This window comes from Zootoca vivipara, chromosome 3 (assembly GCF_965207765.1).
Source record: "Zootoca vivipara chromosome 3, rZooViv2.hap1.1, whole genome shotgun sequence".
NCBI lineage: Eukaryota > Metazoa > Chordata > Lepidosauria > Squamata > Lacertidae > Zootoca > Zootoca vivipara.
Window position 1 is genome coordinate 35,259,221 of NC_142586.1, and position 16,890 is coordinate 35,276,110.

General features: G+C 47.3%; 2 protein-coding genes across 42 annotated transcripts in view; one reads left to right on the forward strand and one right to left on the reverse strand.

Annotated features, from left to right (window-relative positions):
• RIMS1 (regulating synaptic membrane exocytosis 1) overlaps positions 1–16,890 on the forward strand; it is a 235,258-nt gene that overhangs the window by 64,012 nt on the left and 154,356 nt on the right. The window lies entirely within an intron of this gene.
• LOC148686211 (uncharacterized) lies at positions 476–8,299 on the reverse strand. The gene is made up of 2 exons (XM_060280167.2): positions 5,763–8,299; positions 476–2,800 (listed from the first exon to the last, which is right to left on the reverse strand). Exons 1-2 carry the CDS (start codon positions 6,571–6,573, stop codon positions 2,226–2,228), a joined length of 1,386 nt encoding a protein of 461 aa, XP_060136150.1. The 5' UTR covers positions 6,574–8,299; the 3' UTR covers positions 476–2,225.

Sequence of the window (16,890 nt, forward strand, 5' to 3'; positions counted from 1 at the left end):
ATGAACGCCTCCCTTGTTCTCTTATCATGACGATGACACTCACCTGAGAGGTGCCGGAACTGGGTTCTGGTGAGTTCTGGCTGGGGGAAAAAAAGCCCTGAACATGTCCTATCAGGGCTTAGAACCCCTGTGAGGAATGGTTACATTTTTATTTTTATTTAAAAAGGCAAGTAAGGGAGAAAGTGGATCAAGAGAAGTCCCCCCCCCTCACATGAAACTAAAATTGGGGGCTATCCAGGGAAGCCAAATGTTGTAAGATTAAAAGGTAAAGGGACCCCTGACTGCTAGGTCCAGTCGTGGACGACTCTGGGGTTGCAGCGCTCATCTTGCTTTACTGCCCGAGGGAGCCGCCGTTTGTCATGTGGCCAGCATGACTAAGCCGCTTCTGGCAAACCAGAGCAGCGCACGGAAACGCCGTTTGTGTGTCGAGGCTTCCCAGAAAATTACCTTAAATAACTCACAACTGACAACAGAATTATGGTTTGGTTTTTGGCAAATAATTTAGGGCCACAACTTTATTAAATACACAATTTAATCCGAGTGTTGGCTTAGGCTTTTGGTTATTCACTCGTCCTTCCTAAAGAAGGACTATCCCCATCTGTCCATCCAGGACAGGACTCAATCAGCTGTCCCCTTAGGACAGGACTCACCTCATCTGCCCCACGTGGCAGGACTCACATCAGCTGTCACCATTGGACAGGACTCACCTCATCTGCCCACGTGGCCGGACTCACATCAGCTGTCACCATTGGACAGGACTCACCTCATCTGCCCACGTGGCAGGACTCACGTCAGCTGTCACCATAGGACAGGACTCACCACTGTCCGCTTGGACAGTTCCTGCTCCGACTTCCGCATGGAAGTCAAGTAAACATACCTGGGAGTGAGGAGGTGGCTGCGCCCAGTCATTCCCTCCTCACCTTCACCAAGAATGTTCCTCAAGGCTCTTGCTCTTAAAATTGGGCCCACCATTCCCGCCAATGGCGGGATGGTAAGGACAAGAGTGTAAGCCCCGAGATTCCTTTAACGGAATACTTCTATATGGAGCAAACGGAGGTGAGGGTAGGCATCCGTGTGCCACCCCCTCTACCAACCGATTAACCAACCAAAAGCCTAACCGCCAACCTAACAAGTTGTGACAATTTGCTAGCGCAGTAGGCGAAAACCAAGAGGCACAGCCAATCAGCCAATTGGAAAAATTCCTACTGACCCCTGAATACAGGCGGCCCCGAAGGCAATAGCAATGTCGTGCTAACCTGCAAGAAAGAAAGGGCGGGTGGGAGGGGTTCAAACGCCAGGCAAAAATGTGACCAGAAAATGGTGGACGCAGCTTTAAGAGGGGCCCCACCAACCAATCAGATCCAAGGAATTTGCATACACACGCCCCCCATTACTCAGCATGAGCTGTGGCCTTACACAAACCAAACCCTAAGCTAAATTTCTTAACAGCCCTACCACAATCCGCTTTATATTATATGATATAAAGCGCTTTGTGTGTCGAGGCTTCCCAGAAAATTACCTTAAATAACTCACAACTGACAACAGAATTATGGTTTGGTTTTTGGCAAATAATTTAGGGCCACAACTTTATTAAATACACAATTTAATCCGAGTGTTGGCTTAGGCTTTTGGTTATTCACTCGTCCTTCCTAAAGAAGGACTATCCCCATCTGTCCATCCAGGACAGGACTCAATCAGCTGTCCCCTTAGGACAGGACTCACCTCATCTGCCCCACGTGGCAGGACTCACATCAGCTGTCACCATTGGACAGGACTCACCTCATCTGCCCACGTGGCAGGACTCACATCAGCTGTCACCATTGGACAGGACTCACCTCATCTGCCCACGTGGCAGGACTCACGTCAGCTGTCACCATAGGACAGGACTCACCACTGTCCGCTTGGACAGTTCCTGCTCCGACTTCCGCATGGAAGTCAAGTAAACATACCTGGGAGTGAGGAGGTGGCTGCGCCCAGTCATTCCCTCCTCACCTTCACCAAGAATGTTCCTCAAGGCTCTTGCTCTTAAAATTGGGCCCACCATTCCCGCCAATGGCGGGATGGTAAGGACAAGAGTGTAAGCCCCGAGATTCCTTTAACGGAATACTTCTATATGGAGCAAACGGAGGTGAGGGTAGGCATCCGTGTGCCACCCCCTCTACCAACCGATTAACCAACCAAAAGCCTAACCGCCAATCAAGCCAGCCCTGGCTTGCCGCCAACACTCAGAGACCTAACCAACTTTTTAAACCCTCAGACACATCACGCAGCCAAATGTCATACCCATCAGGGGATAAGTGAACCCCATCATCCCGATATAAAAGCGGGGCTCTAACATTAATTGCGGGATGACGAATCAAACTCCCCCCGATTTCGTACACCCGTTTGGATGCTGCGCTGTTAACCCTCTTCCTAGCTCTTTCCCCAGCCAGAGGAGGAATATCACCCCGCCATTGCATCCTCTGCAACATTTGGGACCAAAAAACGACGGTATCAGGGAACCAAGTCCTTATCTCCAACAAATCTCGTAGGATAGCCAGGCGAAGAGATAACGGGTCCACAGCGGGGATGTCATTTTCTCCCAGCTGGATCACCAGGGCGGACGGGCACCCGAGCAAGAGGGCTTTGCGCCGCAGCAAAGGGAGAAGCTCCCCCCAGCGCATGCCCCTCTTGCCCATCCAGGTCACTTGGATGTTGGATGGAAGGCCAAGTCGAGGACCCAATGGCGTTTGGCCAGCGCGAAGGCCTGCCCAATGGACTATGGAATGTCCCACCATCCATATGTGCACGTCCGCGAGCCCTGGGAAAACATTGGAAAACAAACGACAAAGTTAGGAGCGCTTCCGAACATAAGATCTATACGCTGCAGATTTCCACCTGCCCAAATCCTTAATAGCATCAACCGAAATACCCCAGTGGGCCGCCGTAGTGGCGGCCCCAATGCGAAAGGAATGAGGAGCGTAATTAGCGGCCACGCAACCGCATGCCGCTATCACCTTCCTCATAACTCTAGTAAATTGCAGCCTAGTCATCGGGTTACCATCCTGATGCACAAACAAGGGGCCCTCCCCAGCTGGCCTTTCCGCCAAGAATTTGGCTACGTCCTTAACCGGGCAGGGGCCCGTCTGCCCCGTAGCAGGCAGTCGCATTACTGCTCCTTTACCAGCCTGGTCGGTCTTGGAACTCCGAATCGTGATTAACAATTCCGTTGGTGACAGACGTATGTCCTGGAGTAGCAAACCCCCTGGCACCCCCTGACGCATCTGACCCCCTACAATTTCACCAATTCTCAAAGCGCCAAAAAAGGCCACTGAGAAGGCGGCCGAAAACAAACGGGCCTCATATTTAGACCAACACACCACCCTAAGCTTCAATCTCATTTTAGTGAGAAGATCAAAAGAAATCGGGTTCCTGGTAGGGGAACGGGGAGGACAAAGCCTACCCCATCCCTCCATGGCCTTACGCACCACAAATTTGGCGCAAGGGTCCCTATTAAAAAAAAAACAATTTCGAGAAAAATGAAATGGCCGCAGACTGGAGCTTTATGGTCCTGGCAGCCCTTCCCAGGTGAAACAGGTATGCCAAATATTGAAGCACCTGGGAAGAAGAGGGGCGGGCCGCTCCCTCCACCGCGAGCGACTGACTGCGAAAAGTTAAAAAGTCAGTCCAAGCTTTTTGATAAGCCCGCAGGGTAGAGGGGGAAACAGAAGCAGCTACTCCCTGCAAGACTAGCAGCTGCCAAGGTTCCAAAGACGATCCGGGAAAATCTCCGGCTGATGTTGTGCGTCTGGAACCAGGGACCTGAAGCGCTCCATCTGAAATCGTGACAAAGCGTCAGCTATATCGTTGGCCACGCCCGGGACAAAACGCGCAGAGAAAATAATGTTAAAACGCAGGCACTGCAGCACGAATGCCCGCAGCAGAGCCGATACCCGAGTTGACTTAGAAGATTGTTTCGCAAGGACAGTCACCACAGCCTGGTTATCTGACCAAAAGCATACGCGGCGGTCCTTGAAGTCGTCAACCCAAATATGGACTGCAACTGCTATAGGAAAGAACTCAAGAAAAGTTAAATCCCGCGTGATTTCAGTGTCCCGCCAAGCAGGGGGCCATCTTTGTGCGCACCACCTGCCATTCCAAAACAAACCAAATCCCAGGGAACCCGCCGCATCGGAGTGCACTTGGAAATCGTTGTGCAGGTTTAAAACATCCTGCCACAAGGATACCCCATTGTATTCCTCCAGGAATACCAGCCACATCCTCATGTCAGCCTTCTCACCCTGCGATAAGCGCTCGAAGGCCGCACAGGCTACGGAGCAGCCCATTGGCATGGCCTTATCAAAATAATAGGCGCCTTCCAACTGAAAGCCCAGCAACCAAAAATCATGCGGATGAATTGGTAATAATCGGAAAGCCGATTCGATATCACATTTTGCCAACAAGGCCCCCGGCCCAAACTTTCTGATCATTTTAATTGCCTGGTCGAGAGAAGCGTATTTGACCGTACAAAGCTCCGGAGGGATCACGTCGTTCACGGACGTGTCCCTAGGGTGAGACAAATTATGAATGAGCCGAAACTCACCCGGAGCCTTCTTGGGGACGATTCCCAAGGGAGAGAGGTGCAGATTGGGAAAAGGCGGAGACGCAAAAGGACCAGCCATGCGCTGGAGGGCTATTTCTTTATTAACCTTCCGCCTTGCGACCTCGTGCATCTCTCTCACCGACTTCTGGTTCCTAGGATTCCTAGCCAGGGGAACCGAAGCTATCGGAATCCGGAACCCGAAGGAGAAACCATCCCGAAGATATGCAGCCGCCTCAATATTGGGATAGGAGGCTAACCAATGTTTAAGGGCCGGTAACTTAATGGGAGAAAAAGCTAACTGAAGCAATTCACTTTGATGTGGAAGCTGCGGGGGGAGCGGGGAGGGCAGGGGCGGAACCCCTTGGCGCCTGCCTGAATCCTCCCCGACCCCCACGAAAGGGCCGCCGGCCCGCATAGCAGTTAACAGCCGGGTGGCTACCGCCACACCGGTCACAAGTGTGCGCATAAATACACCGCGGGCGCTGACACATTCCTTTATTGAAATCCCAGCAGCGCAATTTAGGTGCCGCCTTAAAAGGCTGGGTCTTAGCCCTTTGCTGCTCGGCGGGTTTCCGTGAAACCGACGGAGCCACATACGTGGTCCAAAGGTCCAAGTCTTTCCTGTCAAAGCGGGCGGTGTCAATTTTTGACGCCCGCCTGCGAAATCTTTCATCATAAGCAATTGCGGCCGCTTCCCCTGCCATGTTATATGCTGACCTTACGATGGACTGGTACACGATAAGGTGTAGAGCCCTGCGGGGATATGCCGCTACTACTACCCCGGAAAAAACTTGATAACAATCGAGCCAACGCTCGAAAGTCCGCTCCACCTTTCTCCCCCTGCCTTTCTTCTTAGTACCAACGAGGGCGTTTTCTTGCTCAGGGACCACCTCCTCTGGTGGAGCTAAATCAAAAATGTCTACATATTTACCATCCAATATCCTAGACCTCAATTTAGAGGACAAGTGACTGCCCGGAATAATATCCCTAGTACTGTTGGTGGAAACCGTGGTTTCCGGGACCAACTCTCCGTCGAGACATTCTTGAACAGCTCCATAACGAGCACGATGCGAATTCGCTCGACGAGCCCAGGCCCAACGAGGAAGGCCAGAATCCACTTCCCCGTAAGCCCAGTACAACCCCATAGAGTGATCAGAACCCTCGGAGCTAGAGGACGAACCTGAGGTGGTCGAAGCCGAGGTATCGTCCTTGCGCCTCTTTGCCCGCCTCCTGGAACGACTTTTGTGACGACGTTTTCCGCCACTCGACGCTCTAGCCGGCACTGGGAGGGCTTCCTCGCCGGATGCCGACGAAAGCCCCTCGCGCCGCGAGGCGACGGCAAGAGTCTGGGATGGAGCAACGGGCGAAACAACAACATTAGAGGAGGCCCCCGTCCGCCCCCCCTGCCCTTGCCCACTTACTCTGCCCTTAGCCTGCCTCGCCCTCCTGGTGCGCCGAGGCTGCTTCCCCTCACTTCGTCGTTTGACGGGAGGGGGCGCCGGCACCACCATAGGAGTGGAAGAGGCATTCGGCATCAGAACACCAGAAGGCCCCACGAAGTCGTCATCCGACGAGTCAACTGGCCCAGACGTGGTGGTCTCAGGCAGTCCCAGAATGGTCGCCATGGGGGACAGAGGCTGCGACGCCGCCACCGTAGCTTGCCCGGGGTCCAGGGATACACCTGCAGAGGTAGAGGGGGCAGAAAGAGGGTCTGGGCCTTGCCGGTCTGGAGGCATGGCCGTAGTCGCCGCCTCCCGCCCTGCTTCCAGAGGTAAACCAGCAGAGGTCGAGGCGGCAGGATGAGAGGCCGGGTTCTGTAATAAGGCATCAAGCCCAGATCCAAGCTGGGCCAGGGCCTGTGGGTCACCAGCAATGCTAGCGATGAATGCTTCCACGCGACCCGCTGCCTGCGAGGCTGGCGAACGCAGCTTCTGCGAAGCGCCCTTAATGACCCTCTTAGATTTCCCTGAAGTGGATGGGTGGGCCGCCATCCTGAACTATTAACTACTTGGAATAACAAGCAAACACACGTGGAATCACACAGGGGTGCGTATTACCACTTTAACCACTAGGCGGCGTCACCCCACCCCTCAAATATTGGAGCCTTCCCAACCAATCTGCAAAACTAACTGCAAAATATTTGGGGACACCCAGGCCTCTGAAAGGCCCCAGGGAAATCAGTTAGACTTGTATTGCAGGCTGGTGTAGGCCGGACCCCGGCACACGCCCCGGCCCCCCCCCCTAAAAGGGGGGAGAGGGAAAATGCGCAGGCCAAAGCCAAACTCCCACCCACGCAACCAAATAGAATCCTTACCCAGAATACGTGAAAACTAAATTAACGTGAATTAAAATTAAATTGAATTAAACAATGGACATCAATTAAGCCAATTAAACAATGCAAGAAACCCAAAACGCAGGCCAAGCAATGTATTCCCTATCTATTGGGAAGGAACAGTATCAAAACTAACAAGGTGCGATAACCCCCTTGAGGCCAGCCGATGGCATAGAGAACCTAAAGTAGGCTGCAGTACTCAGGCCTCCAATTAAAGGCAAGGAGTAAAAGTTTTTTCCTTTCACTTAACCAAAGCAAGCCCACGCAGGTCAAAGCCAATTATAATCCAATTGAATCAATTAAGATTCCTAAATAAAAGGATATAAATTAAATCAAGTAATTAAAGGAAACCAATAAGTTAAAATGACCCAATAAGCTAGTCAGGCAACACAATAAAGTCAAAGCCTGTTCAAGGGACTTCAATATAGGCTGAGGGAAAAGGCAATTAAATTTGTAGGTGTAGTAACAACTCGTGGCCAGTAGATGGCGCCAAACGCCCAGAAACTGGCTGCAAGCACTCAAGCCTCGAAATAAACTGCAGCCAGGAAAAAATTTTTCCTCAGCTAAAACAGATGCAAACAGAAAACAAACGCTATACAGGACACAAAAACTAGAGGCCCCCCAGGTGAATCAAGTGAGGGGACCCCCTCCCAAGGTCCTAAAGACCCAGCAACCCCCCTCAAACCGCTCCCCCCAATGCACAAGCAGCAGCTCTCTGCTTAATAGCAAAGGGGGTTGCAAGCATTAAAATGGCGGACGCAACGTGCAAACCAGGCACAATAACGGCCTGGCGCCCTCCCAATGATGCACCCCCACCCCGCAGGCACCCCAGGGGGGGCGGCAAACGCCACAGCCCCCAATAAGCCAAATTAGAGGCCCCCAGCAGAGCGCAAGCAGCCTCAATGCTCCTCAGCCGGCAACAGCCCTATTAACCACCCACGTGGCTCCAGCCCAGCCCAGCCCAGCCCCAGCAGGAAAACGGCCAGGCAAGGAGCCAGGAGCCAAGGCTCCCTCAGGGTACCAAGGCCCCCTTGCCCACCAAGAGCCACAGCAGGCTAGCCAAGGCAAGCGGGGGGGGGGAATTTAAAGAATTTAAAGGAATCTAAAGGGGGGTGCACCCTTTAAATAAAGTGGGATGCCTGTGCGGGGGGGGGGGACTCCCAACGCCCCCAGCCGAGGCCGAGCCGTAGGGGAAGGGAGTGGGGAGGGAGGGGAGGGGGAGAATCAAAACGGAGCTAAATAAGGCAGTAAATGAAAGCTAAAAATCAAAAGCAAGCAATAAGCTGAATAAATCAGCAAATTAAATAAGCCAGATACAACCAGACTCCAGGAATCCAGGAACGCTCTCTTGCCAGACAGGAACCGATAGAAACACACAGTTCAAACGCCAGGCAAAATCAATTCAGCAACTTCTCTTTCCAGTCTATTTCTGAAATTCTTTTGTAGTAAGACAGCTACTTTGAGATCTTGTATAGAATGTCCTGGGAGATTGAAGTGTTCTCCTACTGGTTTTTCTGTCTTCTGGTTCCTGATGTCAGATTTATGTCCATTTATCCTTTGGCTGAATTGCAACTTATCACCAAGCTCAAAACCATGGAGGGACCTGGTTTGAACAGAGATATCGGATTCTTATCTCATTATACATGATAAGCGATCTTCAGCCATCTCAACCCTTGCTTTTTCATGCAAAACCATTTGCAGTCGTTTGCAGTCATCAACAGCTATCAGTCAGTCAATCACCCATTTCCACCACCCTTCTGAGTGATGCCCCCTCCCCATCCCCACCCCTCCCCATCCCTTCTCTACATAAGTGCCTGGAAACTTCCATTTCACTGTATCTGAAGAAGTGTGCATGCACACGAAAGCTCATACCAAAATAAAAACTTAGTTGGTCTTTAAGGTGCTACTGAAGGAATTTTTTTTATTTTACTTCGATCCAGACCAACACGGCTACCTACCTGTAGTTAACTATGGAATTTGCTCCCACAAGATATTGTGATGGCCACCAACTTGGAAAGCTTTAAAGGAGAATAAGATTCATTTAGGATAAGACTGTCGGTGGTCTCTAGCTACAATGGCTGTGTTCTTTCCCCTCTGTTGGAGGCAGCATCCCTCTGCATACCAGTTGCTAGCAATCACAAGTTGCAAGAGCACTGTTGCATCCAGATCTCATTTGCTGACTTTCCACAGGCATCTCGTTGGCTATTGTGAGGACAGAACACAAGACTAAATGGTCCTTTAGCCTGATCAAGCAGAGCTCTTCTTGTGGTCTTGTGATAAAACCTGTGTTTTTGCTTTCTGCCTTGGACTGCAAAAATGTGGACCTGATCAGTGGCTGTACTGTATTTGGTTTGGTGGGTGGGCTGTTGCAATCCAAGAAAACATTTAGGGTGCAAATTCAGATAATGATGGGCACATTTTAAATCGCAGGGAGAAGTAGCTTGTTCAGCAACATATTTATTCAGTGGAATGCATGTTCAGAATTGAAACCGGAAGTCCACAATTCAGAGCTAAAATCCTATTAATTCCAGTAGTACTTTAAGCATTCCTAACTTTCTTTATCTGCACTTAGCTTCATCACATCTTTCCTCTCTCCTGTTCCCTGACCCATGTTATTCTAACTCACTGCAAATTTTCTGACTATTCCTCTTCCATAACTTGATTTGTGTGACACCCACATGATAAGAAGTTGAAAACTCTCTTACAGATTAATTTAATTCTTTACCAATAATGGTTGCATTGTTGAGAAATTTCAGGTCCTATGATTTCTTTGGGTTTAATTTTTTATGTGTTCTTAAATGAGTGCACACCCCAATCAGGAAGTTAGAATAAAGCGGAAAGTTTCCTGTTTTCTTCTAAGTCTAACTCTATGGTGTCAGGTGTTGGCTGTTGTTGGGATGCAGAATACGAGGCCGGATGACCCATTGGTCTGACCTACAGATTATAGTTGCAGTAGCATAGTCCTTTGAAATCTCTAATTCTTCCAGATATTTTCCATCTATTTGCTTTTATTACCTGTAAAATGTTCTGCCCCCCCCCCCTTTGTGCCTTGGTTCTTGTCATTCTGGCACGGTATGACTCTGTATTGGCTTAATGTAAATCATATTCTTACCAGAACTAGACACTTATCGTGTTGAAATCGGAACAAATACTTGAAGGTTAAAACTGTGATTTATGGGGTAAGCAGAGGGAGATATGTGTCTGTGTGGGAATTTAACTGAAGGAACCACTGAATTTTCAGCTGTTGGGAGTCTGAACAGAAACATATGCCAACATTTCAGCTCCCCAAAAGTCTTCTCTTAATTAGAGTTGAGTTTACACAGAACAACAATTACATTGATCCAATTACCATCTGCAACATGCTTCAATGTGAGGCACAAGGCTGAAGGAGAGCTGAAGTCTATTTGCATCTAAAGTACAATTGTCATAAATCAATCCTACATTCTGCTTTTAAAGAAAGAAAAGTGAATATGAGGATGCTGAAGAATGATGTGTGACATCATTCACAATAACAAGTACTCTATTTGTGTCAAGGATTCTAAAGCCTTTTCATGTTCCTAATTAAGGAACCCTCTCTTTTTGACAGTGGGAGATGCTAATTGGCAGTTTTTTAAAAGGGGAGGGGGATTATGCTCTGTAGAAATTTGGTGTTGCAAACAGCATGCTTTACTAACCTGCCAGCACCTGAAATGTATAAATAAGAAGCACAATCCTGAAAACTTGTTATCTGGTCTGTTTGTAGTTTTCCCAAAACAGATTTGTGGCTTATTGCATGTGGATATGAGGCTACTACGTTGCTTTACTGAATTCTGTAAGGATTCCCTGTTGGTTGCAGTGAGGGGAAACGGTGAGATTAATATCAAAGCCTTGTTAAGATACGTTGGATGTGAAAATTAGATTAAGAGATTGAGAAGGGAGTGGATTTATACTGGAAGTCTGTCGTTGGTTGTCATTTTTATGTTTTTGGTTCATAAGAGTCATTTGAACTTCACATACAGCAGTGGACATTTTGTAGGCCGATTTCAGCAAGCAAATAACTCATGCATTTGATTTCTGGGCAATGGCAGCTGGTGTAAACAGTAAATGCCTGCTTCTGCTGAGTAGTAATTGACAGGTAAGGAAGCCAGGTGCTTTTACTGGTGACTGACTGGTTGGAGGCAAGGAGGAGCCTACACAGCACTGTGGAGGTGTGTTGTTGAATGAACAGAGAGTCCTGTGCAGGTGTGGGATAATGACACTCGTTATTCACCATCAGAGTCCCTGTCTCTGCACCACTTCTTCCCTGCCTCCGCTGCCTCCAGTCAGATGTTTGCCAGCAATGGACTGTATCTCAGTGATAGAATTACTTTGTATACAGAAGGACTCAGCTTCCATCCCTGGTATCTCCAGCTAGGAGAACCTCTGCCAGCCAATACAAAACAATATTGAGCAAGAATCAGGGATGAGGAACCTGTTGGCCTCCAGGTGTTGCTGGGGACTAAAGCTCCCATTATTCCCAACCATTGTCTATGGGGGCTGGTGCTGATGGGGGTTTTGAGACGAACAAAATATAGGGGGCCATATTTTCCCCAGTGTTGAGCTAGCTCAGGGTTTCCCAAACCTGGGTATTCAGCTGTTTTTTGATTATAGTTCCCATAATCTCTGACCACTGGTCCTGCTAGCTGGGAAGGGGGGGAGTTGTACTCCAACAGCAACTTGGAGAAACCCTGCGCTAGATGGATCAATGGTCTGGGAGCAACATAATCGGAAGGTTGTTTCCAGCTCCCTGGCCCTCTTACCCTTGGAAGTCATATAAGAAGCTGCTGCAGGAGTGAGTCTGTGAGCAACAGCATGGGAGAGGTATTTCAAGGACTAAGGTGAAACTCGGAAGCTCTGCTGTTATTTCTGTTGTTAGGTGTTGCCTGCTGTTTATGGAATCTTGTTATATTTATAGTTTTGAAATGTGTGTTTTTTGTATGTTTACTGTTTTTTGTATGTTACTGTTTTACTGTGTTATTATTATTTTTAAGTGTTTATTTGAAATGCACTCCTGTTCTCCTTGAGTATTTTTGTGTGTGTGGAAAAGCGGCATACAAATAAAAGGGATGAATAAATGGCAGAGGGCAGCTTCTTCAGTTCTCTCTTGATCGCTGCTCAGCATTCAGTGATCTGCAGTGTTGTAGCCTCTTTTCAACGACCAAGAAAGCGAAACCATTGTTTTTGGAAGGGACTTGTTCCTGCTATTATTTTTGTTTGTTTGTAGGATCTCAAATGGCAGTTGTTACAAGCAGCAGTTTCTTTGAGTCCCATTGTCCTTTGCATCACCAAACAGCCCCAGTGTCAGAATGGATGAACTATCCATGCAATAAGCATAGATGAAAGGGATCCCGGTAAATATCTTATTGTGCTTCCCTTTTCTAGTCCAAATTCAAAATATCTTCGGGATGTAGCATAGTGTAAATTTACCCATTACCTTAAAGGAAAAAAACCCTTTAATTACCACTAATGCATGTGGGACCAACACCAAGAATTCAATGGATTTTGTTTCTTCTATTCATTTGTTTCACGATGGCTGTGCTCTGCCTCCTTGGTCCAAGACAGTAATGCTTCTGAATACCAGTTGCTGGAAACCACAGGAGGGGAGAGGGGTCTTGGGTTCAGGTCCTGCTTGCAAGTTTCCCACAGGTGTCTGGTGAGAACAGGATGCTGAACAAGATGGGCTCTGCTCAGACCTCCAACTGTTCCTATTTGCCAGGATTTACAGAAGCCCAGTTTCTGATTTGATCCCAGAATGTCCTGCTTTTCCTTAGGATGTCCCTATTTTCATTGGAGAAATGTTGGTGGGTATAGAGTTATCTGATCCCTGAGCCATCTGAAGGGATGGCTCAGGGATATAAATAAGTTGTAAAATGTTTAAAATTTTATTATGTTTTTATATATGTTGGAATCAACCCAGAGTGGCTTGAGCCACTCAGTCAGATGGGCAGGCTATAAGTAGTAAAATAGTAGTAGTAGTAGTAGTAGTAGGTAGCAATGATGATGATGATGATGGAGGAATAGGTCAGACGTCCCTATTTTCATTTGGGAAATGTTGGAGAGTATGTCTTAGGTTCTTTTCCTGTGATTCTATGATTCCTCTCTTTTATCATGTTGAATTCCACTAAAGGGGAGAGCTGCATGTCAGTGGTGGACCTCATGAAAGGCCTCAGGTTCAACTCCTGACCTCTTCTAGTAGGGCTGGGAAGGACCCTACTCTGAAACCATGGGGCTTCATTGTCAGTTGATGTAGATCAGGGGTAGGGAGGTCCCCCCCCTCTGTAGTCCCTTCTGGTCAACCTTTCAGTGGAAACATACCACTAGTGGGCAGCACCAAAGGCAAAAGCGAGTGGAGTGATGAATGTAAATTTTACCTTTGTGTAGGTTAGCTTCTACACAAACTTACACAGTTCTTTCTATCCTCCATTCAGGCAGCCAAGAGGCATTATTAGATATCATTGACACATTCCAGCCAACACTTAAGGGGGGTTCTGAAGCAAGACCGGTGTAGGTGTGACCAGGTGAGAGGCCGGAAGGGCTACATTTGACCCCCTGGTTCTCCACCTGATGTTCTCCACCTCTTACGTAGACAGTACTCAGCTAGAAGGACTGTTGTCTTGCCTATTTGTATGAGGCAGATTGTTGTGACCTGAGAGCACCTTTCATTCTGCAGCTTAGTCTACAGCCTTTGAAGTGCTAGAGTACTCCACACGGGCCTCCAAAGAATACAGCGACTGCTGTTTCAAGTCTGCATTTAGAGCAAAGATAGTAAATGCTCTTGGCTTTCAGTGTGCTAAGCAGATGATGGGCATCAGATGGTAAGACAAGGTGAGCAGCAAAGATATGACAAAGCACAGTGGCCTGTAAAGCAGAGCAAAGCTACAGAAATTGTAACAACCATATGGTGGTTATAATCAGGACATGTGCAAAGCAGGGAAAGATTTCGCACCAGGAGGTGTGATGGGGCCAGGAAGAGACAGAGTCAAAAAGAGCGAAGAGGTATGCCTTGGCGCTGCAGGCAAAACAAACAGCATTGGCGTTTTATGTTTCCAGTAACAAAGACCTGGTGTTTACCATATGCCTTGTGCCAAAAATGTAGATTTACACAGGCTGGGTGGAAGCGCTTTGAATTTATCACCCAGTTTCACCTTCTTTTCATTTAATCTTTGTCAGTGCCGTGTGTGTGTGTGTGTGTGTGTGTTTAACCAGAATGATAAGACTCCTTTTTATTTCAGAAAACACAAAGAGCATGGGTGTGAGATAGTGTTTCATCTCACTTTCATATGTCGCTCTCTGGGCACTTGGATGCAAAGTAAAAACCGAGGAGTGAAAATATAGAGCATTATAATGGACAGGAAGAAATAATGTTGACTGCATGCTCTCTTTGACAAAGGATTTACAAGATGTTTGGGTTGATTCTCTGTATGCTATCTGCACCTTGGTTTCTACAGAGAGATCACCTATTGCCCTGTGTACCAACTGGGGTTGTGATATACTGACATTAGTGATTTTTTTGGACCTTATTGAACCCATGTGCAAAATTTCACCAGTATACCTTTGAATGCTGGTTGTTGGGGATTACGATTGTGCTCAGAACCTGCTCATGGGCTTCCCATAGGCATCTGTGGGAACACAATGCTGGATAAGATGTGCCTTTGATCTGATCTAGCAGGGTTCTCCTTACATTCCTAAGGTGGATGTTACTGTAAATGTGTGGTTGCCATCAGATAAAGCAGGGGCACATCTTGTAACTAGTTCCTTCTTTCCACCCTGTAGCATCTCTGGCCCAAAGGTATGTTCATGTCAGCTTAGAGACTTTGCAAACCGCAGCAAGTCTTGACAGAGGCAAAACCATTAGGTATGTGAAGGACGAGAAACACCCTTAGAGGAGGGGGAAAGCCGCCACCGATGTGTTAATAATGGCAAATGCCTTTATGGCGGCAGACTGCAAAGTCCCATTCATAATTATTTTGCAAGGGAAAGAAACAACAACAGCAGCAAATCAAAAACGAGCGGGGGGGGGGGGGAGGTTATCTGGGATCAAGTGTCTCGATTGCTATGACTATTTTTAAATGAAGCCCACGCTGCTGGTGTTTATGTTCATTCTTCCTACACTTGTTTGCAGCTGTTAGTTGACTATGGCTCGGTACCAGCAACAAAATGTTCACTGAGTGGTTTTGTACTCATTCTCTATATTATAAATCACTGCCTCCTCGCAAGCTAATCAGTGCTCTTGATTCCCAAACATTCTGAAGCACTCTTATTTTGCTAACACTGTTGTCTCATATTGCATGGGGGTGGGGGTGGGGGTGGGGGTGGGGTGGGGGTGGAAGACTGAGAATTCAACATTGATTGGCTGGTGGAGACAATAATGTTTTTCCTTCTAAATCCTGATAAATCTTCTGTGAAGGAAATTTCCAACAGATGTTTCCCCCCTCCTCTCTTTCTTTTAGACGGGTTTTATGGACAGTGCTTGTTGCAAAAAAAGGAAATTAGCGGCCTATATTTGGCTTTGGCTGTTTTAATTTTAAATTGTTCATAGCAGCTTTTCTACATCTAAATGAACGCTAACTCCCAGCTCAATGATATTTTAACATAAAATGATAAGTCAGTAATACACCTCCTCAAAATTCTAATTTAGATGTGCATCTGTAAAAAAAATAAAAATCTGTTGGCTGGTTTGAGTTCCAATACAATCAGGTTTCAGCATGCCAATAAATTGGGAGGCGGGGGGCATTGCATGCAGAAGAGTTTCTGCAGCCAAACAATTGAATTAGGTCAACTGGTTTTCAAATAATGGTGAATTGGTGTATGAAGCATACCTGAATGCTTCCACAGACACAGTTTTAAGTTATATTATTTGATCACAAAACATACACACATTTTAAAATTTATTTATTTTACTTCATTGTCGCATTCGGTTTACATTTCTTCTCATATTGTAATATATTTCCCTTATCTGTTAATATATGTTGATATACTACCTGGATGTGGGTTCCCCTTTTTTCTTTAGGTGCTGCCATGCCCAAAACTGCAATCCATTTTACCTGCATCCCAAACGCTTGGTTGAGAAATAGGTTTCATATTACTGTGGCATTTCTTGCTAACCACTACTGTCTCGTGGTTTCCTTCAAGTTTCCAGTTATGTTTGGAAGTTGTAAGATTCTCTAGGAAAAAATTAATGGGTCATACTTGTGGTTATTTGTTATGAAATGAATTGGTTCTGAATGGGCATCTCTCTCTCTCTCTCTCTCACTCACTCACACACACACACACACACACACACACTTTAAAGTTTTAATGCAGTGTCTGTGAATCTGTCCCCCTGTTCATACGTCCCCCCTTACTGAGGGATTCTTTCACAGAGTCAGGCTGTTGTTCCATCTAGCACAGTATTGCATACTCTGGCTGGCAGCAGCTCTCTGGAGTCTTTCTCAGCCCTGTCTGCAAATGCCAGAGGCTGAATGGGAGACCCTTTCCAAGAGGAGTATATGCTCTGCCCCTAAGCTGTAGCCCCTCCCAAGTAACAGCTTTACATAAGCTTTAGCTGTTACTGTGACTGGGAAGGGGGAAAGGAGTTTCAGACAAGGGCTAATCAAACAAGCTCAACGTGTTCATTTATTGTGCAGGAGCTCTCTGGAACACAGGAAACCAACCAAAATATTTTCTAAGGGCAGTTAACTTGGGCCATTATGCAGTCTATTAAATTGTCCTCAGCAGGTAGGATAATAAAAGCATTAAACAGATGCAAATTTCAAGATGCATAATAAAAGTCTTACAACCCCTCTTGGACTTTAAATTAGCTATTGCGTTGCTGTTGCTTGAAGTACTAATAGCTTATTATTTATGTCCATTAATATGACCCTACCAGGGGCGTAGCCAGGATCAAAACTAGGGGGGGGCAAGCCATGGTCGTTCAGGGGTGGGGCCAAGGCACAGAAGGGGAGGGGCCACAAAGTGG

Coding starts and splice junctions, on each gene's coding strand:
- LOC148686211 (XM_060280167.2), bottom strand. CDS start 6,573: ATGGCGGCCCACCCATCCACTTCAGGGAAATCTAAGAGGGTCATTAAG. Junction 2,801..5,762: donor CTCGGCTTCGACCACCTCAG/GTTCGTCCTCTA, acceptor ATGTTTTCCCAG/GGCTCGCGGACGTGCACATA.